This window comes from Clinocottus analis, unplaced genomic scaffold (assembly GCF_023055335.1).
Source record: "Clinocottus analis isolate CAN_PGR_092001 unplaced genomic scaffold, fCliAna1.0.p SCAF_14, whole genome shotgun sequence".
Lineage (NCBI taxonomy): Eukaryota > Metazoa > Chordata > Actinopteri > Perciformes > Cottidae > Clinocottus > Clinocottus analis.
In genome coordinates this window covers 11,698,626-11,719,953 of record NW_027175865.1, presented here as the reverse complement: position 1 = coordinate 11,719,953, position 21,328 = coordinate 11,698,626, and the positions used below count along the sequence as shown (strand labels likewise).

Here is a 21,328-nt window from a genome sequence, read left to right as displayed (position 1 = left end):
ACAAACCAATTGAAGTTTCAAGTTCTTTATAAATTAAATATGTATTTGACTAACTACTAAACTACTACCATGATGATAGTAATAAGGAAAGAAAATAACAATAGAAATCAAAACAAATATTTAAAATAATGATTACTGGCACATTTGCTTTTAATGTCTTGATTGGTGTCCAACATATCATATAACACAAATGTTATTTTTACTGCAAACAGTTTTTGGAAGGTTTGCTTTGCTGGGTTTTTGTGTTGCTTTAACATAAACCAAATGCCTTACACCACTAATGTTACGGTGTCGTTCACTTAGAATAGTCTTAAAAGATGGACATGTTTGGATGATCGTTACTTTGGGAGGAACTCATTTGTGGCAGTGAGTGAAACAAGCAAACTTAATTGGCTTATTCCTTGTGCTCGAAACGAAAAACAAAAAATGAGACATTGCATAACTTGTCCATCCATCGTACAGTTTATTATCTCTTTGAACAGCGAGTATTATTGTCATTTTCCCCATCGATAAACATTATCCACAGCACTATGACTTAATGACTCAGAACAAGGCAGCATACTGAAAAATGCTAAAGTCCCTTTTTTATAAATCAAAACATTTGATCAAATCTGTTCCTTGGGTCACGATGCTGACTGGATAGAGGAAAACTTCAGCAAGTTGCCCTTTTATTTATTTTTTTACTTCCAACCTCGATCCTTTTACTCTCCAGTGAAGTCAATATAACATACAGACATCATCCAAACAAGTTTTTAAAGACTCTAGAATAAAAGTGTTTTGCATAACTGCTACAGCAGTTGATTGAGTGAGGCACTGCAATAAAAAGGCACTTTGGTAAATGCTGAGATGCAACAGAACATATGAATCTTTACACTGAAACTTTGTCAATTACAGTTATGACAATAAGAGAAAATGTACCCTAAAGGAGAAACAAACCAACAGAAGTTCGATACACTCTGCTCAATCCTGAAAGAGGAAGAGCAAGAAGTCCGGATAGGTTTAGGTTACCATGACATTGGGCGATCCATGTTAAACAGGTCAGGGCATTTGGAGGCTGATCTGAGCAGTTTTATACTTCCCTCTTGATGGTAAGTTGTCATGAGGAGGTTTGGTCAAATCCAGAGGTCACCACAACACAGGAGAGTTAATTTTACTGAATCCAGGGTCTCTGCGCAGCTCCCAGTATGTGTTGTTGCTCACCCACGTGTCATTGTTGGACTTCCTGTCAACACAGCACAAATCCCTTTTGTAATTAGCATATTTAAAGTATGTGATGTGTCAAATGTACAGCCTATCTAAACACCACATTAGTTTGTAGAATATATGAAGACAATTAGACTAACTTGAATCATCCAAAAATCTAAACAAAGTTTCTGTGTCTTGATAGTAATCATAATTCTGATGCCAAGTTTGTTTTAGAAAGGTTTCTTGACTGTTTAGTTTTCAACAAGCCTAAATATCTCGGAATGTCAGGGAGGATTGCATTTTGTAATTGTCTGGGTTTAACTACAGGATTATAAAGAATAGAGGATATGAGGCGTAATGAGTTGGATAGTATTACTTCTGAAATGGACCTGATGTAAAAGTCTGCACACAGTGACATGTATTGAACTTATTATGGCTCTGGTTCATAATCACAAGGTGTGGCGCACAAACACAACATACAATAATAATGAAAAAAAAAATAATGGCACATAGCTTGGCTAAAGTGCAACAAACGTTACTTGAAGCAAAATGAAGGACAATCTTCAAATAGGTACATAGATTACAAATAACCTTTTGTCTATCTGATTGTACTTGTTTCCCGAGGGATTGCCAGTACATAAGTTGCAGAACCTCAGCTTTATATTTAGCTCTTTATGTCTTGCAATAACCTTTGATTTATTGCGTTCTAAAATGTACAAAAAGTCTGCATTTACTTTTTGTTTACATACATCTGACAATATTCCAATTATGGCCCTTGTTTAAATTCAACCTAAATATCACATGATGTCATACTTCTAACGTCATTTTGCCCATCCGTTCAAAAGTTAGTTTCAACCAGTTTATGTTGTTACACTTTTGTGTGAAGCAAGACCAACTACTCATCCAGTATCTGCTCATAGTACAAGAGACACAGTGGCTGCTCCGGAGTCGATCTCCGTTCATATGCGACAAACCAATTTTGTGGAAAAACACATGCAGAACTGAGTCTGATTGCACACAAAGACCCAATGGCACACAGACATGAAATCAGTAGCGTACTTGAAAAAGCGTGGCTGGTGCGTCATGTTGTTGTCCAGCAGCACTTTCCTCCTCTCCCTCTGGAGCTGCTCTAACCTATGTTTCTGCTCCTCTGCTCCTTCTATGTTGCCCTCCTCCAACAGCCTGGACAAAGAACAGGGGAGAGCGTGAGTCAGGACAGAAAACTTGAACCCAGTCGAGCACCATCGCCATTCATCCCATATCGTCTCAAACTGAAGCAGACATGCACTACACCAGGACCATGAAACTTAATATTTTTCATATTTGCACCTGTGGTTTTCCTACTGTGACACGGCAAAATGTTTTCTAATTCCTTGTATGTTCAACGTACTTTGCAAATAAACACTTGTGATTCTGATGTTGTCATTTAATGACTTATTATATTATGGTTATTAATCCAATTTCATACATACAAGAATGTATCTGTTGGGGTTTAAAATTGTACAAAATGAAATCTCTCCATGAGTCGACAATTATTATTGTGACTTCGCTCCCTTGGATCTAAACTCTCAGTCTGTTGCTGGTTGGTTACTTTTATATCTCAGAGATATACTGCTTCACTCCACTTGGGCTCTTCTAGATCTTGGCCAGCAAAATCACGTGTGTAAAAATGGTTTAATTTATTTGCCAGATTTAAGTCCATAAAGACTACAAGGTCATCTGTACAACCCGTTAGACTAGAATATAAGGTTCCACAGTAACAGCACTGATAAGGTTTCTAAAATGGGGAGGGACGCCGTCTGTGTACGAGCTACGTGAACTTTATAGACAAGACAAGAGTGACAACCTCTGGTCCGGCCTGAAGCGTGTGTCAGTGGGGGACAGGAGAGGCCTCAGGGGGGAGTCCAGCTCATTTAACTCCATCGCAAACTGGGAAAAGCCATAGTACTGGTCTTGGTCCACTGGCATGGGATCTACACAAACACACAAACAAACACAAATTAAGTTATATATGTTTGCTTGGTTGTAAAAACATTATAAATGGACATTCCCATGGACCAATCACTCACTTGCTCTCCAGATACACGTGGCAGAAGGTGGGTCTCCCTGAAAAACTGACTCATGCCATTTTCCAAACATGGAGTGTACAACTTTTCCATTTGAGTCTGTAACCACACCCTCTATCTCATTCACTGTCGAGCTCCATGACCTTGCCTTTAAAAAAAAAGAAAAGAGGGAATTGTTTGTATGTGTGAGATCGAAGAAAATGTCAAACTAAGAGCAGACACCCCAAGTATCAAATTTATTTCATGTGATGAACACATGTCAGGACTTAAAGGGACTGGAATTTTCCATGCTCATGGTTTGAAAATGCAGTTCCCATCTTTGTCCAGAAGATGGTGTTGTTTGCCTTGATGGTGTCGATCGTACAGAAGATTAAGAGGAAGCGCTGTATTCCAGAAAACTACAGTCAAACGTAAGCGTCTGTTCATGTTCAGAGGAGGATGAAGCAACTGGAACGATTACAAAAGGCTGACACAGGTTCATGAGAATGTGGCAAACCAGTACATACTAACCAACAGGAAGAGACTGCCAAGTACAGTTAGGCACCCTTTGTCTCTACTGTAGAAATACTATATAATTCTTTCTCCATTGTTAAGCCATGAACAACATGTTTGGCCAAACTTCTTTTCCCTAAACAATTGTAGAATAAAGATCAGTTTACCAGAAATAAAATATTATTTTCTACCAACCTTGACAAATGTGACTTTACACTGGCAGGAGTCATCATTTATATTTTTGATAAACATCTCTCCATAGTGCTCGAGCCAACGCTGACCGCTAAGGATGTTATGAATGCACGACGTCACTTTGTTCCATTCGTAGTGGTCCCCAAACCTGAAAAACACACACATACTGCACTCAGGATACAAGCTGTTTTAGTCCTAATACTTACATTTATAGCCTATAATATTCACAATGATGTGGACAGATTAAACATGCAAGAGTGTAAATATACACACACACACACACACACACACACACACACACACACACACACACACACACACACACACACACACACACACACACACTTACGCAGGTAGTGTGACATGAGTGGTTCCCATAGGAACAATTTCCATGGATTTGCCCCAGAATTTATTTTTCAATCGAACATCTAAAAGAAAGAGATCGCAAAATAGCAGGTGAGTGCTTGTTAATTTAAATCTCCAAGGCCTTTTCAGTGTACAGCACTGCTTGTTCATAAATCCAATTATTTATTCATATGCACTGAGGGAAACGCAAACACAGGCAGCACCCTTTGTTCTTACATACCAGAGTTTAAAAATGATGATAATTAGTATAATCTGCACATTAAATTGTGCTAGTACAGAGATAAAAGTATCAAACACTTATTGAATGGAAAGTTACTGTAGAATTAAATTAGGTCACCTAATCCACTTTAAACTATAGCCTCCAGCATGTGTGAAACAAAAGATGTGGTGGCAGCGATGAACATGTAAACTCAGACAGAAATAAGATGTGTATTACAAACATGTTCTCTCCCGCTCACCTTGCCAAAAGCTGAAGTTCCTTGAATCAGAGTGACACGCAGACACAGGTGGGTGATGACTCACCTGGGAAATGAAGAGAAAGAATAGAAGATTAAATAAAAAGGCACACTATCAAAAGCTTTACTCAGTGGATGCTGCAGCTCAGGAAGTTGTACAATGAATCAGTCAAAACAAAAAGGTGGGAAAGGTGAAACCTAGAACCTTTTCTGTCAGCTTTCAACCATTACTACATTTATTTTGAGAGATCAGTGTAATTACTATCAACAAACTAGACCACCAAAGACATGAATGACAGGTCGGTGCGAGACTTCTCTGCTTTACATTGCTTGCTATGAGATTAGATTTTAAGAGGTCATGGAAATTGCTTTAAAGAATGAAACAGGAAGAGGGCGCTGTTCTACCAGTGCTCAAGACATTTATTGATACCACTGACATGTGACAACGGTGACAATTCATATCTATACATTCAATACTAAATTAAGCACATTTAACTTAAAAAGGCCAGCTTCTCCAATTGCATATTAATTACTCACATGTTACATTGAAATCTTAAAGAAAACTTTGTTTTCCTCACGTACCTCCACGTGAACAAAGAATTAAAAAACACTGTTATAAATGAAATGGGGCTGCATGCAACTACAGCAAAACTGGATCAAATACTTGATTAATTAATTGATTTACTTCAATTCATCAAGAATTGTCTCTTGTGATTCTTCGTTCACTGTGGAGGTATGAGAGAGAAACAGTTTTCTTCTCCACTCAGTGACTAATTATACAAATGGGGAATATTTATTTTTAAAAAAAACTGAGCTATACAATTTGCATGCTGTTTAATTTTCATTTGATTTCAATCACTTTACATATTAGATTTAAAATAGTCTTTTTAAAGTTTCAAAGTAGCCTATCCTGTGGAGTGAGTGTAGATCCCATGTGGTGAATCATGCGTGTGTTGTAACCCACGTGGCTGTACCTGTTCAGCTATAAACCTGAAGCTTTTATCAGGTCTGTCACACTCGTACGTCTCTCCAAGGACAGGGTTAAAGGGTTTACTTCCCGCTCGATGATAGGTGGACGTATATGCAGATATTGCAAATGTAGCGACATACACCTGCACAGAAAATCAGAGATGACATTTGTTACATGTGTGTGTTCACAGTATTGGTTTGTCTACATGATGCTTTAAACATGACTGTATGTACATGCATGTGTATGACATGGGACAATCAAATACTTTAAATACACACTGCAGCTGCCCTTACAAAGTAGGTAATGTTGCATAAATAATCGGGACATACTACCTCCTTTTTACATTGCACTTTGAACTTCGACCATTTCCTAAGACTGTGGGCCAGAAAAGCCAGAAAGGCTGGAAAGACTTGGAAACCATAAAATGTGACCAGATGCAGTAGGATGTCCCGGTGATTCTGGCATACTGCATTTGCTATACTTTGAATTAGGACTTTTTTTTATGGCATGTAGTAGATGAGTATATACACACATAACACTACATGGAGGTAGAGGTAAATGTGTAAAAGTATAACCACATGTTAATACTGTATGTTAGTATAGAGTATGTATAGATGTGAGACTTACCACTCAACACTTTTGTATCTGTGTCTATTTGACTAACAATGTGCATACAACTCAGATAAAAAGTCATCCAAACAGACCCTGAACAAAATATTATTTAAAATTGATATATTTAAAAGCCTCTCGTAAATGCACAAAGGGTATAAGACGAACATCAGTGTAGCTTTTAAACATCGTCCTGAGGAAGATCCCTGGGCTCGAAAACCCATTTCCTGTCAACACTTTAGCTACTTTGATGATCATGTTCGCATCTGTTCATTTGCTTTAGTTGTGCATGTGTATAATTCACTGTGTGTACATTAGATCCTTTCTCGATTGTTATGTTAGAAGTTGTGTATGCACTTTCATGTGTGTGTGTGTGTTTTCTTTCCTCTCACCATGCGCTGGTAAGGGTCTTGGGTGCGGTTGGCGGTGTCCAGCAGCTCACTGTACTCCAGCTCCTCACACAGCCTCTGCAGGGTGTTGAGTGGCTCGTTGAGCTGTACCGGCATGGCCACCTTGGACAGGTCCTTGCCGATGTTGTTCTTCAGGATGTTCCACAGGCTCACGCTGCTGGTGGGTCTGGGAGAGGGAAGCGTAGTGCGCCGACGAGCTTTGGTCACCACGCCGCTAACTAGAGGAGAATAGTTTGAGATTAGGGTCTAAATGCTGCTTGAGAGCCAAATAATCAATTCTATGAGAAACTGTGAACTAATTGACTAAATATGTGGGTCTTTTGGGGAATGACAATGCTTGAATACTATTATACAATGCAAAATACAGACAAAATTTGGCCCAATAAAATATATTCCAACATGCTGGCATACGCCTTCAGAAACCGGTTTAATAACACACTCTGAAATATCTAGATAAAGCCAAGATATGGGTGGTTCTCCGCATAAACTCTAATCATACTCTCTGCCTCTAAACCGGGTGAAAAGCAACATTTCTATTTGCATAGACATGATATTGTAATTCAATATTTTATATGTTGTGCTACTTGGAGGGTTTATGCAGTAATTTTTTTTAAAACATTTTTTAAATCACACCATCTGCAGCAGTGAATTAATGATGCCTGAACACAGATGCTTTGTCATGTACTGTGTGAGGAAACGTTCTACCAAGTTTGTAAACACTTCTGGAAGTTGTTAGTGGTCATATTAAACATGTTCTCTAACCAGGCAAGTGAGTAACTTCTATGATTCCTGTGATTTGTGATGTATTTAGTGCCGACACTCTCCGAAGAAATGCATAAAAGCGCACAGAGACTTTGTCACAGTCACTCAAGTGCGCTATGACAGACGAGCTCTGCCTCTTTTTGACAGAATCAGATCTGTTTGCTCCATCTTCCTCTCTGCTGAGAGAGATGATACGTCCTCACACACACAGACAGATGCTCAACTTGTTACTGTATCATGTACCAGAGTTGTGTCTCTCACTGCCACCCTCGTTGCTGTAGGTATCCACGGAGATGCTGTCGCTGACATCACTAATGTACGAGTCATCGTCGGAGACCTGGAGACAGAAAGTCAATGCTTAAAGGTCAGCGAGCGGCAAGAACATATCCAAAAGGACACGAACAAACAAACCAAAAGGCTCATCCGAATAGAAGAAGAAAAAAAAATAATCCCCCCGTGTACAGAGTGTTTGTTGTGACTTACAGGTTTTAGTTGTGTAAAATTGTTGTGTAAAATGTGGCCATGTTGGGATAGACGGAGAGAAAAAAAAAACTTTTCTGCACAACTAACCCTTTTTAAGACTTGAACTTGATTTGTTTTGATCCCTGTAGCGCTGAAACATGTTGTAAAATAATTGATTATAGTCAACAATCGTGACGACTGATTTTAAATATAATTCATAAAGCAAATAATGTCATTTTTGAGCTTCTCAAATGTGAATATCAGCTTTTCGCTGCTTTACGTTATTTCGAACAAACAAAACAATCTATTTTGAACATGTGACCTTTAAATTGTGAATGACCTTACCAGTTTCTGACTATGAACAGACCAAAAACATGTGGCTACAAACATAGAGAGTAAGGTAGGAGAAAGTGTCTCACCTCATTCTCAGAAGAGGAAGAGGAGAGGAGGTACTCCTGAGCATCAAAAAACTCTGATATCGACTCTGGGATTGATGCTCTACTCTCATTGGACACCTGGTGGACTAAGGAGTGAGACCCTCCTGAACATTCCTGATGATGATCATAAGAAGTCAGATGAGTGAAACTGGACCAGAGGTGATATTTGGGGTACAGTTGTGATATTAATTTTTTTGTCCTACTCACTGAGGCATAGGCGGTCTTCAAGCCAATGACCTGTGCTGGCTGCGGGGCCTGCCTGTCGATGGTGTGCCTCAGTCTGTCTCTTTCCACTACGAGGGAACTGAAAGCTGATTTCAGTCTGCTTTGGACTGGAGATAAGCAAAGAGTTGTCATGGAAACTATCTTACCATATAGACACAAACAAGCATATTTTTCAATCTAAATGCATGTGAGGAGCTAACTAGCAGACACCCCAGCAGGAACTCACTGTTGTTGGCCAGCAAGCAGAAGTCCTCCTGCAGACGGGACACGTCTGTTGGCGAGTCTGGGGATTCAGGACAGACCTCCTGCGTGTTTGAGTCGGTGGTGGAGAGATTGGGGTTGGAGGCGTGGAGACGAGGGGATTGAGAGGAGATGCAGCTCGGGACCTGGTGGACCAGAAAAAATGTAAATAAAAAAAGGATGAACAATTATTTCCCCATCATGCACACTGTTTAATGAAGTGTGTTTTAATGAACAAATGAATAACGATCAAACGACAGGATGCGCATGTACCTGTAGTGTGGTTTTGGTTTCCTTGCCATTGTTTTTGGATAGCCATCTCCTTGGCCTCTTCTCTTTTTTGGGCATGTCATAATTAGATACCTGTGGTACCACAAGAAGACTTTAAAAAGGCAGCAGTCAACAAAAATACCCGTTTCTGAACATCCAAAAAAGTAATGTTGTTGTCATTCTACATGAATTCCCTGACTACGGTCATTATTTTACATCTTACACGCAACCCACACTAGAAGCGAGACGCGAGTAAACGTCTTAGGCGTTTTACACGTCTTTCAGCCGCAGCTTTACTGACTAAACCAAAATATTTTTCCTGTCGGCTCAAGAGGAAGAAATCTTTAATTCTTCTTTTTTTTGATAAATTGATTTTATTTCCCGCCCCCCCGTCACCAGTGAGTGCATGTAGTGAAACAGACAAGCGAACTAACAGGCAATGTAGAAACGGTTAATGAGTTCAAAAGACATACAGACTGAGATATTTGTGTCAGCTGCAGATAACGATTTACGGAACGCAACAAAACCAGATTTGAAGTGTAAAAAAAATAAAAAATCTGCAGGGGTCTCCGTCGGACGAGCGTCTCACAAAGTGAGTGTTGATGGAATGAAAAGGAAGAGTATCTGTTCCGGGAGACACACGAGTGATGTACATCAAAAACACTACTATTACTCCCAAAGAGCTGGCAAATGCATTTTCATGAGATAAGACTGCACATTGCTTAAATGAAGATAAAGAACAGATTAACTTGCATCGTGGCTAACCTTTTCTGTGTGCCTGTGCTTACCTGTAGTGCACTAATGGCTGGAGCCGAGTATGTGCGGTGGAGGACCTCCATGCTCTTCAGCAGCAGGTTGAGTTCGAGCAGGTACGATTCACATTCCTCCAAGTCTGAGTGAAAGGTATTTATTATTTGATGAAAGATGAAACTATTCACTGCAGTGAGACACATTTGAAAGGAAAATGTTAACCAGGCTGGGAGTGTTAGTTAGTGAGGCCAATAAGCAAAGGGAAACAGACAAAACAAGAACCAACCTTTGCTGCACTTGGCCATGTCCTCTGAAGAATGGAGCCAGGAACTGACCTGTGCCTGGTGGACTGACGCCTGCTTAGTAAGCGTAGACCTCTGTTGAAGAGAAAGAGAGGATGAGGCATATGCAACCTCACATCCTGACCAAGTCAAATCTAAAAGCAACACCTTACTTTTCTTAGGGACTCGTTGAGTGGGGGGGGGAGGGCGTCGCGGGGGTTGAAGAGGTGTCTCTCATGTGGATACATGGCAATTTCATTTTGCCGAAACACGCGGTGATGACGCAGCTTCGACACCCACTCCTCAAACAGCTCCGGAGACTTAACCTGGCGGCCATAAAGTCAAATTAGGAGCAGTAATCAGGGGACAGCTGCTGTGAGCGTCTTTGTATGAACCAGAAAGATTAAAAAGAAGAGACACGTAGGCGTTGATGCATTTGCATTCAGCTATATCTCTGACCCACGTTGAATTCAACGAAACTTAGGTTGTTAATGTGTCAGGGCTTACCTTTAAGTGATAAATGTTATCTTCCGTGTCCAGGTCAATGCACATGACTTTCTTCTTGATTGACATGACAGAGAGGCCAACGTCAATGCAGCCATGAAGCTTGCTCTTTTTCAGCTGTGAACAAAACACTTTGTTAGCGTGCGTCTGTATGTGTTGAAAGGCAGGAATGATGACGCTTGAGGTAATACCTACATCAGTTTCACGCTTTGCATACTTCAAGATGCCTTTCTCCAACACAAAGTATCTCTAAGTGGGAAGAAATCAAACTCAATCAATATTTATTCACAATATTACTCCGTTGTTAGGTTCAGTTTTGCATTCTTAGTTCACACAATAGTAAAAACACCAATAAACAAAAAAGGTATGCAGAGATTGTACCACTACGAATCAATAACACCTCATTCCCCTGACCCTGCAATTCAACTCAGTGACCTTTTATAGACATAGCAACGGCTTACAAGAAGACTTCGTTCATTTTAGTTTTACAGTAAACACTAAAAATCTATTTAATAAAAATAGAATTCACAGTTAAAGCACTTTGACGGTACTTGAGACCTCATTGTCGGTCAACATACTTTCTATTTAAGTCACGTTGCAAGGCAGAACTTTCCAGGTATGCATGAGCACACAGAAGAGGGGGAGGAAGATGAGTCAGGGTTACAGTGTAATCGGCTGGGAATAAAAACAATGGAAAGAAGGAAATACAGAGGACTATAATGGTGAAGAGGAGGAAATGTGGAAATAGCTTGAGGTATTAAAATATACCAGGTCAGAACTTTATTTGGAAATTTAGGGAGGACGGAAAGCACTGCTGGTTCAATCATGGCACCACCAGAAAATAAATCACACCTACACCCATGTAGAGTGTTGCTCTTAAAATGCAGAATTGCTGGATTTCTTTACAAAAATGAATGTGGGGCCTTGTTTGAAAAAAAATAAACCACCATCTGGGCTTTGAAAGAACTCAGCTACATGTGACGAATACAAGGCAGAATATTAAAACCCAAACCCCTAAAGCTCACTATCTGACACCCTTTGTATCAAAAGCAAAGTTCAGAGTGAAAATAGGTCTTTGGTTGAACAAAAAGCAGCAACGTTTTTTCTATAATAAGGAGTTCGGCAATAATGTTGCCGTCTCAGGCTTCAAAAAGGCGCTCACCTTATGCCACCCCTTCATGGGCCACTTCCTCTTCTTGAGCAGGAAGCCCCCCTGTCTGTCAGGCTCCTGCATGCTGGCAGGAACCCCCCTGAGACCCTCCACAATCTCCCAGCTGTCCTGGAGGGAGACACAGGCCCAATACCATACAAGTTAGACAGGCGTTTTCCTCGAAATAGCACAACCTAAACATGTTTGCAGTAAACACATCATCACAGACAGAAGACTGTTGGGACAGCAACAACGTTTGTTGTAAAAACAGCACTAGTGTGCTTCATGCATTAGTTTGCATTTCGAAGAACAGTTTATCGTTCAGTCACAAACAGAGAGAGCATCACTGAATATGTTTGTACATTTCAACAATTTGGTATGATACAACTGAAAAGAAAGGTTTTGTTTTTGGCACAGAAACAAACTCTCATACTGTACATTAAAGTACCACGCACACACACATACTTGGTTGCTGTCGTGCTTAGAAGAGCCGCTGCTGTCACTGTGAGTGGGCGACGGCGTCGTCATCTCTTTGCGACTTGAGCGCTTTCTGCCCACCGTCGTCTCGTTTCTGAGGAAACCACAGCAACAGAGATCACAGCAGAGCAGACAGTAGCATCACTCTGACCTTTGAAGGCCACGGCACCACAGTCAGCACTGTGGAGAAAGGTTAAAACAAATATATGTTTTTTTGTTTGTTTAAGAGAACAGTAGCAGCATACGAGACCAGACAGCTAAAAACAGAGAGGAATCACTTAGTCACTGTGTCGCTGACTAACTGAACAGCCTGAATGAGGATTTAAAAAGTCCAAAGTATCTTTGTTTCAGGAAGCTAGACACAAATATCCAGAAGAAAAACACATGAGGCAAATCAGTCTTTATCAACAGTCAGTTCAGGGTTCAACTTGCCCCATGTAAATTCAGATGGATTTTGACTGAAGTCTGGCTTTGTGTGGACTGTGATACTTTGGAGCAAAGTACACACCTGAACTCAAAACCTGTTAAAAAAGACAGGAGCTGTGGTACCACCCACGTTTTATGAAGTTGTAAAGGTCCCCTTGTAAACAGGCATGTGTGGAAAATGGGAAAACAACAAAAAACAATCTCACATGAGTGTGCAGGGCATCATACAAACAAGAATTGAAGTAAATAATAAATTAAAGTTATGACTCCAGAGGTGACTTGTGAAACTAGTGAAAATAGACCTGTCGCCTATTTCTACCACTTGAGAAAACTGAGAACTGGGACCTTGCTGTTTCACCGCCGGCCGGTTTCAGCAAGTGTAATTTCCTCCAGTTCCCCGGCCTCGTCCTCCTGCTCACCTGTGTATCTGGAGCTTTGACAGAAGGCTTGTGAGGTCACAGGCGGTCTAAGTTAGACTCGCTCGACTTTGTTACAATTTGCAGTCATCATTTTGCTAAATTCTGCAGTTCAAACCAATGAGTCCAAACGAACCGCAGTAAAAAAAAACAAACTGACCGAATCGTTTTGTTGAGCTTGAAGAGCTTTGCATTACGTCTCTACATAATGACACAGTGGTGGAAAGGGGTGAGTAGGGAACGCCATATCCCCACCGACACGTCACATATATTCCTCTCTCTGCTTCAAATGACATGCTCAAACCTGGCTGTGTGCGTTATACCTCTAGGTGTGCCACTCCCTTTGTACACTGATACTTTAGAAGACTAACCTCAGGCGTGTTGGCATGGACTTGTGTACTGCAAACATGAGCAGGGCGCATCCCCATCTGGTGAAGTTACACACTAAGATGCGCTCACATGCAAGTTCAAAACTAAAAACTCTTGGATTTTAAGTGTGCCGCATCCTCTGCTAACAGTCTAGCGGGGTGTGTGTGTGTTGTGTGTGCGCTGTAGTTCCCCAAGGCCTCTCTTACAGTCAGTACCATGCCCAGGACATGAGTCATCAACAGGAAAGAATGTGCTCAGTGCTTCGATACCCCCCGACACACCATAACACACAGTTAGCTACAGTCAACACTGGGCTAAAAGCAGCCTGAAACACATGGGGCGGCCCACTTGCTTCACAGCTCCGCAGCACAGACTAAAAGAACAGACAATATATTTGAGTACACTTCAAATGAGCTTGAATTAGCTCATTAAGTCTTTGTGTTCACACTTTTCAGGCTGCGACATGTCTGGTGCCTTTCGTCGCATCTGAACTTCTTCAGGAATTCGCACACACACACACACACACACGCACACACGCACACACGTATATTTGTGTTTAAACACAACTGTAGTCTAGACGTTCAATAGCAAAAAGGTGCATCCAACCACCATTAAACATTATGTAATAGAAAGTAGAGTTGGGGCTCATGGCCTGGATGGTAAATCTTTAGCTCTGACTGAATTTGTCAAAGAATACAAAAGCGATCATAAACCCTATAAGTGGTGAGTAAGGGCAGCAGCATTAAGCGCCTCTTTACATAACACACTTGGCCCGGTCTTTCATTTCTTAGCCTTTTCCCCTTTCACACAACTCAGCAGCAAAGTTTGCAACAAAACACTTCATTTGAGCAAAACATGAAAAAGAAAAAGTTGCCACTGCATCTGTTCACAGATTTAGTCTGAAGTGTCACTCACTACCTCGTGACACTTCCTCACTTTAAAAGCTTAAAAGCTTGTCCAAAAGCTGTGTATTAGTCAAGAATACAAACTGCCGTAGATGAACTGTAAAATCTGTAAATGAAGCTGGGACATATCAGTCCCCGAACATCCCTCTGAGTGCCTACTTACCTCGACTGAGTGATTACTGTAGTATTTTACACCACTGAGCCTCCTGCATTGTAAGACTAGAAGTGCTTTGTTTGGAGCTCAGGTCTTACGTAATGGGAGTCAATCATTAATGGCATAACACCTTGTAAATAATCGGTTAAGATGGAAAGGGGTCATTCTCACGGCAAGGCCAATGCCACAGTCACAAGGCCCAGATGAGGGAATAAAATGTTTATTGGTTGGGAGCAACAGCTTTGAGTGAGTCTTACATTTATTTTTTTTTAAACATGAATAAGCATTTGTGAGGGCTGCTAGTGAGAGGGACAGAGAGATAAAGCAGATGTAAATGGAAAATTAATTGTTTTGTCTGGATGAAAGTATGATAACAGTGGGTCTTGCACTGGACATCAGAAGGTAACATGTTGTATGTGCTGTGTGGTCCAATTACAAACCTGAAACAAAACTACCTTGGGCCCCTCCTAAGCATATGTTATCTTTCACTGCACTGACGATAAAAGTCCCTATGACAAAAGGTATCTTCACTAATCGTCTCTCCTTAGATAGAAAAAGTCCTGTTTCTAAAGTGATGACGAACCTGCTTAACGCCAGGAGACAAAAGCAGAGCTGCAAATACTAGAGCAGACATGAGTGGATTTTTTTACTTCTACTTGTCTGATCCCTAGCGACCAACAAAGTGGTTGGCCCACTAAAGTGGTCACGACGCTGACCTCCACGCTTACCACCGGCGCTCCTTACAAGCCTTCACGTGACCAACTGTGTGCACAGGCAGAAATGGCCTTCAGGAATGCTGCTTTTAAAAAGTCATTATGTGCACCATAGCTACAGGCAACACATATTGCATATTTACAGAAAGCGCCTGTGGCTTTTATTATGCAAAGCCTTGTCTGTTGTTCACCAGTTTTTATGACAGGATCTCGAGACAACTGAACCCTGAGGAATTGTCATGCTGGACTTTCAAGTCCCAGAATGACAAACACACAAACATCGACAAGGCAGCCAATCCATCTGCTTTCTGCGTAGACATTCTTGCAACAACAGGACCGCCATCAAGACGACGGTCCACATAGTTGTATGCCCCCCCGCCCCTCTCTCCTACTCTGCGATTGGGAATGCAAAAAAAGGTCCTCACAGATGGCCCATCTGTGACTTTACCTCCAATAAAGCGTCAGAATATTCGGATAAAGCTTCATCAGAGATTTACTGAGTTTAAGCTGTGCATGATCCACTGATTATTAAACTGAGAGCCAGCTTTAAATAGACGCGCATCTGGCAATAATATCCGGCTACTTCATACAGCAACACTCAAATTTTACACCATAGCAGGGAAATGGATGTGTGGCAGCATATGTTTTGGAAATGGCTGGTGACAGCAGCACTTAGCTCGTCTGACCTGTGACACGATGCCCGACTGAATGTTTTTATTGGAGTCTGATGAAGAGCAGTTGTGCTCGAAACATCACCTACCGTGTAATAAATAAGTCAACGCTGAGGAGCTGCAATGTGTGAGCTAATTATTTGTTTATTTCACAAGGATTGAGTGTTTCAAACAGTATTATTCATGTGAAAGTAATACAGTGCCCTCAAAGAGACAGAAAGAGAACAAACTTGAGAGTCGGCATTCCAATAGATTCTTGACCGATGTATTTTGATAAGCCGCATCACAAAAGATGTCTCTCTCTGTCTCCTTTCCTGCTGAGACAAGGGACACTTTGTGTAGCTGCTCAATCACGTGTTGCTATGGATACAAAAAAAATGCAAAAAGCAAGACTATATTCAGTTTGTTTGTTCTTTATAGAAAATCTGAGGGCATACAACATGGAGCTATTTATAGACTTGGTGCTGTTACCAGCAGGAAAATTATTTCACATGACTGTCAGCGTCGACCACGTCGGCTTGGCTGGATGTAGGACACAAGATTTTATAACCTTAGAAAACCATAAGAGATCACAGGCGGGCTTTTCTCAGAGTGGCCACTTGGTGTATTAGTGAAGGCAGCAATGCTCTGTATTTACCAGCTTTTAAGTGGGTGTTGTGTAAAGCAAAAAATGTCATAGAGATAACTCAGTGAGTCATGTTGGCCATGCTGGATGTTTACGCCCAGGAATGTTGCAGCAATAATACAACATTTGGGCTGAACTGTAATCAGCTGACTGACGGGCTGATGCATTGATCCTTATGGCACAATCCTCTGCAGGCTTGAGATCACACAGGTTTAGAACAACCAGCGCCGCCTGAAGTCTGCAGGCATTTGATCTCTGTGTCTTGCTCAAGGGCACTTCAACAGGCCAACACTTGGATTTGCACCCCGATTGGTGGGTTGCCTCTAAAAGGTTGTAACTAATAATTACCAAATAATCTTCCAATTATTTCTCGGTTTACCTCATGTTGCATCCTTCTGCATTATTTTTAAAGAAAAAAATCTACACATATTCTATAACATGATTACAATTACAAGCCTGACCTTCAGCTTATACATGCGAGCATTAAACTTCAGGGCAGTTATTTTAGGTCCTTGGCTGGTCTGTCAATGGAACGGTGATAGTGAGGCCATCACTACTCATGCATTAAGTAATCCCGTCTGGACCAAGAGGTGCTCAGGCCAGGTATTGATTAGAAACTAAGTCACTCAAGCAAAAGCCTGAAAGTGAAAGTGATGAATGGTTCTTGGTCATTTCCTGACACAATGGTGTGTAAGGATGAAATCAATAAAGTTATTGAAGATCACCAAACAAAGATGTAATTGAAGCCTAGTCCTGAAGGACATCTCGCAAATACTCACATCAGAAGCTGGAAACGCTGAGTGTTTTTAGCCATTTTTAGTTTAGAAATTACTTAAACGACTAGTTGATTATTAGAATTGCTACCAATTGAATTTATGTTGATTGATTAGTCAACTAATAATCTATGCTCTAATGGCCTCCTTTAAAAACATACAGACTTGTGTACTGTACAGGTCAAACACACTACATGAGAAATATACTGTCCCATCTAAAACACAAACCACAGCCATACGGTAACTTTACAGAAATCTACTTTGAATGAATGCCCACTAATATGCTCAATATTAACAATGAACACGCTGAATTAACGGAAGATTAATGCATCGCTTATGCTGGGGATGATGTCAGCACAGCAACCAATAAATGGGGACAAACTCCACGGAGACGAACCACAGGTGTCCCGTGGAAATGCACAGCCCTGCTCAGTTCCTGTTGCCAACACAGCTATTACAACTTGTCAGCGCAGACAAAATGTCCAATACATGCCCATGTGCTCGTGAACCCTGCCTCTCTCACAGCCTCGGTTAAAAAATAATAAATAAATAAAAACACCACATGTGACTGAGACACGGAAGCACCAGTTCAACACCAAAATGTCACGAGGAAGTCCATCAATAATTCTATCGAAAACGAAATTTCTCAACGGCGCAGAAACGCTTTAACTGGAGCGCAATTCGAACGAGTTGTTTCAAACGGAAGCAAGATAATAACAACAAAGACGAGGATATAATTTCACATGTGTTGAGAGTATAGTTGACAGAAAATGGCTTACGGTTCTGTGGCGAAAGCTACAGCATCCTACCGTGGTGGTGGAGACATACGGTACCTGGCTTTGGAGAGCTACTGCTGCTCGATACACCGCCGGAGCTATCTGAATGAGGCGGGGTCTGCTTAGTGGGCCGTATAGACTGACGCGCCACTGAGCCAATCACGGTCGAGGATGAACCTCGGAGCGGCGGAAATAAAGATGTGGGCGGACACCTTTTTTTGAACCCGCCATAGTGTGACGTCCTACAAAAAAACCCGTCAAAGGCAGGAAAATGCTATCAAGGTGAAAGTTTAGCGTCAGACAATGGAGTAACAGGTAAGCTGCAGCTGAAGCGGAATTCATCTCACCTGACTAATGTGACTTTTGTGTGTTAATGTTATTTTGGTTTCAGTCACGTGCACATCAATCACAGGTTTGGTTTACATTCTTACACTCATTCTGCCTGTAATGATGCTGGTTAATTTCACACCAATATGCTAAATACAACAACCTAAAAAAGCCCCTATTTTGTCCTGATTAATCTCAGTCCCTGACACTAATTGTGTCCTACATTACCAGAACAACGTTTCAAGAGCTAAATACGAGCGTCATAGATAAGATAAAGTTAAACTCTATCTCATAACAACAAATGATAATGATTTTCATTATTTAATACTGTGTCAATTATTTGTATTGAATATTTGTCAAAAATTGAAGTGAAAATTGCCCATTAAAAGCACAATCATGTCTTTAAATGGCTTAGTTTGTCTTAAAAACTCTTTATATATAGTTTATCACTAAACACAAAACAACACAGATAATTGTTAGCTAAAGCAAGGGAATGGTTGCTATTTTTGCCTGAATAAGGACTTAAGAGGTTAGTCAATCATGTAATTTTTCTGTCAATCAACTTGTGAATTCCTTTATTATTATTACCTATTGTGCATTGTGTTTATAAATAAGAGCCAGGGGGTGTACGTGTTAATAATCTGCCTGCTCTCATTGCTTTACAACCCAGTAAACATATCAATGACAGATTGTCTGGAGATTTTCTTTAGACATACTGGTGGAAAAAGATGTCTTTCCCCACAAGTGCTAAGTGTTTGCAAAAATGATGAGTAAGTGAGAGAAGTTGTGTGATTGCCACCAGACGGAACGGGTGTGTGGGTGAATGAATGAGCATGTGTTTGTGTATTTCTGTTGAATGTCCGTCTTAAGTTCTGCTCCTTATGTCTTCTTCAATAGTCTTCAGTCGTCCACTGTTGTCCTTGCAGCTCTCAGAACATTCATGTTTTGTATTTGTTTACCATACAAAACAAATGTCCTTCTTTGCATGGGCATGAGGCTGTCGCTTCCTGTCTGGGCTTATTTCTATGGCAACAGAGGGCAGGGAAAACATAAAACCGGGGAACAGACTTCTTCGAAAGGAGGAGTTAGAGCTGGGCGTGTCCAGAAACTGAGAACCGACAAAACTAATGTTGCTGTTTTGGGAGTTGTTGGTGCCGTTATGTGACTGAGACCAAATGAGTGTTGATTGCTGACGTGTAGTCGTGTGATGTTGGAACACGTGGAAATAAAAGATTAGCAGTGTTTGTATTCCAGATCTTTCCATTGACCAACCCAGGTGGATTCATTTGTGCTTACCTCAGCAATGTACAGGTGGGAAGGAACTCCCTCCTTCCCCCCGTGGCAAACAGAAACAGAATCTTAGCCACACCTGCCTACACACACACACACACATACAGTGAGGTAGCAAAACCTGAAAATGTACCAGACATCCGTTAATAAGTACTTCAAACACAAAAATGTAATTAACAAGCAGAGCAATAACTTACAGGCAGTGAGGCCCTCGTGAAGAAGATAATGCCATTGAGGCTGATACATACATACTTGTAAGCTATTTATATCACATTGTTGTCGCTTACAGTATGGACGCAGACATACAGTATTATGCAAGCAGATTATGTGTGACAGTGTCACCTATAGGTTAGATATGGTCACTGCACAGTGAGCAGCTTGCGTTCATGTAACGAATTACATGAACGCTTTTGCTCTACTGAGATCTGCTGGTTGTCAGTGAGCTCATGTTAACAAAGAGGCGACGCGCATGGATGGCTGGGAGGTCCCGAATGCTGTTTTAACTGCACAAGAAGGTCTGTCATTTACTGAGCTCTTTGCACTGCAATTTGACCTTGAGTGTAAAGGAGGTAAATGAAGAGAGGCGCAATATCCTTCAACTAGATAGCCTCTTAGAAGTCGGACAGGGTCCCTGTTCTATATCTGAACATGAACATGGCCTTTGATCATATATAAACCCACGAGGGGACCAACCTGTTGTTTCTCCCACTCTGTATATTGTGTATTTGAAAAAAACAACATGAAGCCAAATAATTACCGTCACAGACATAAACAGGCAAAACAGCCGTGGGCTGCTGCTGAGCGCCAAAGGATCAGCTTCAAGGACATGTTCAACATGCACACATGCTATCAGTAACACATTTAACTTGAATAAACACAATTGTACTTAGTAAAATACACTATGAGGGCACAATATTGATATAATACACATCTGTTCCGTAAATATAAAGCTACATCCATCAGTGGTTAGTTTAGTACAAAGACAGGAAACAGCTGTTTAATCCAGATATTTCAACATAAGATGCAAACTACCAGCAACTCTTAACTCATGTATTGTTTGTCCAATCCCCACAAAAAACTAAGTGTTTGTCTGTATTAAATAACCAAGTGAGCTTTTTGAGGTGCTGCTAGCTTTTTTTAGCGCCCCCCACCTCTTGCAATAATGTTCCATGTCTGCAGAGGGCGCTGTTGCACAGAAGCAACACTTGGGACTTGACAGAAAGAGTCAACAGCTGCAGATCAGATGTCCCAGCTCTCTAAATTACTGACTGACGACTTCGTTTGAATGACTCAGAAATCCCACATTTCTTGTAGTTTGTGACTTGTTTTGCATTTTGTTTGCTTGAGTGATGCTAATCCAGTCTTTATGTGCATATGAGTGTTTGTGTGCTCGCTTTCATGTTTTGGTGCGCTCATGCAGCCTTGCGCTGCCCCTTCAGGGTGCTTGACTTCCTGAATGTTATCTGAACAACTCAGTGATCTAAAGATTCTAAGGTATTACGTCGTCTCGGTGTTATTATGTGATTGAGGCTGATTATGTGCATGCAGACATACCTATCAAACTTGGTAGATCAAAGGGT

General features: G+C 40.9%; 1 protein-coding gene across 3 annotated transcripts; it reads right to left on the bottom strand.

Annotated features, from left to right (window-relative positions):
* Window positions 1–439: 439 nt before the first annotated feature.
* LOC137784378 (oxysterol-binding protein-related protein 3-like) lies at window positions 440–18,366 on the bottom strand. 3 transcript variants are annotated; one of them, XM_068574975.1, is made up of 22 exons: window positions 18,135–18,362; window positions 12,292–12,397; window positions 11,839–11,955; window positions 10,872–10,925; window positions 10,680–10,793; window positions 10,346–10,498; window positions 10,178–10,268; window positions 9,930–10,033; window positions 9,145–9,234; window positions 8,858–9,017; window positions 8,614–8,738; window positions 8,389–8,520; window positions 7,751–7,844; window positions 6,728–6,963; window positions 5,731–5,868; window positions 4,760–4,823; window positions 4,285–4,363; window positions 3,939–4,083; window positions 3,255–3,399; window positions 3,032–3,158; window positions 2,245–2,367; window positions 440–1,222 (listed from the first exon to the last, which is right to left on the bottom strand). In XM_068574975.1, the coding sequence occupies exons 2-22, from the start codon at window positions 12,352–12,354 to the stop codon at window positions 1,126–1,128; spliced, it is 2,451 nt and encodes an 816-aa protein (XP_068431076.1). In that variant the 5' UTR covers window positions 12,355–12,397; window positions 18,135–18,362; the 3' UTR covers window positions 440–1,125. The 3 variants fall into 3 exon arrangements, with proteins under 3 accessions (XP_068431076.1, XP_068431074.1, XP_068431075.1); XM_068574973.1 differs by having other exon boundaries at window positions 8,389–8,738; window positions 9,930–10,078; window positions 18,135–18,366; XM_068574974.1 differs by having other exon boundaries at window positions 8,389–8,738; window positions 18,135–18,365.
* Between the last annotated feature and the right edge of the window lie 2,962 nt (window positions 18,367–21,328).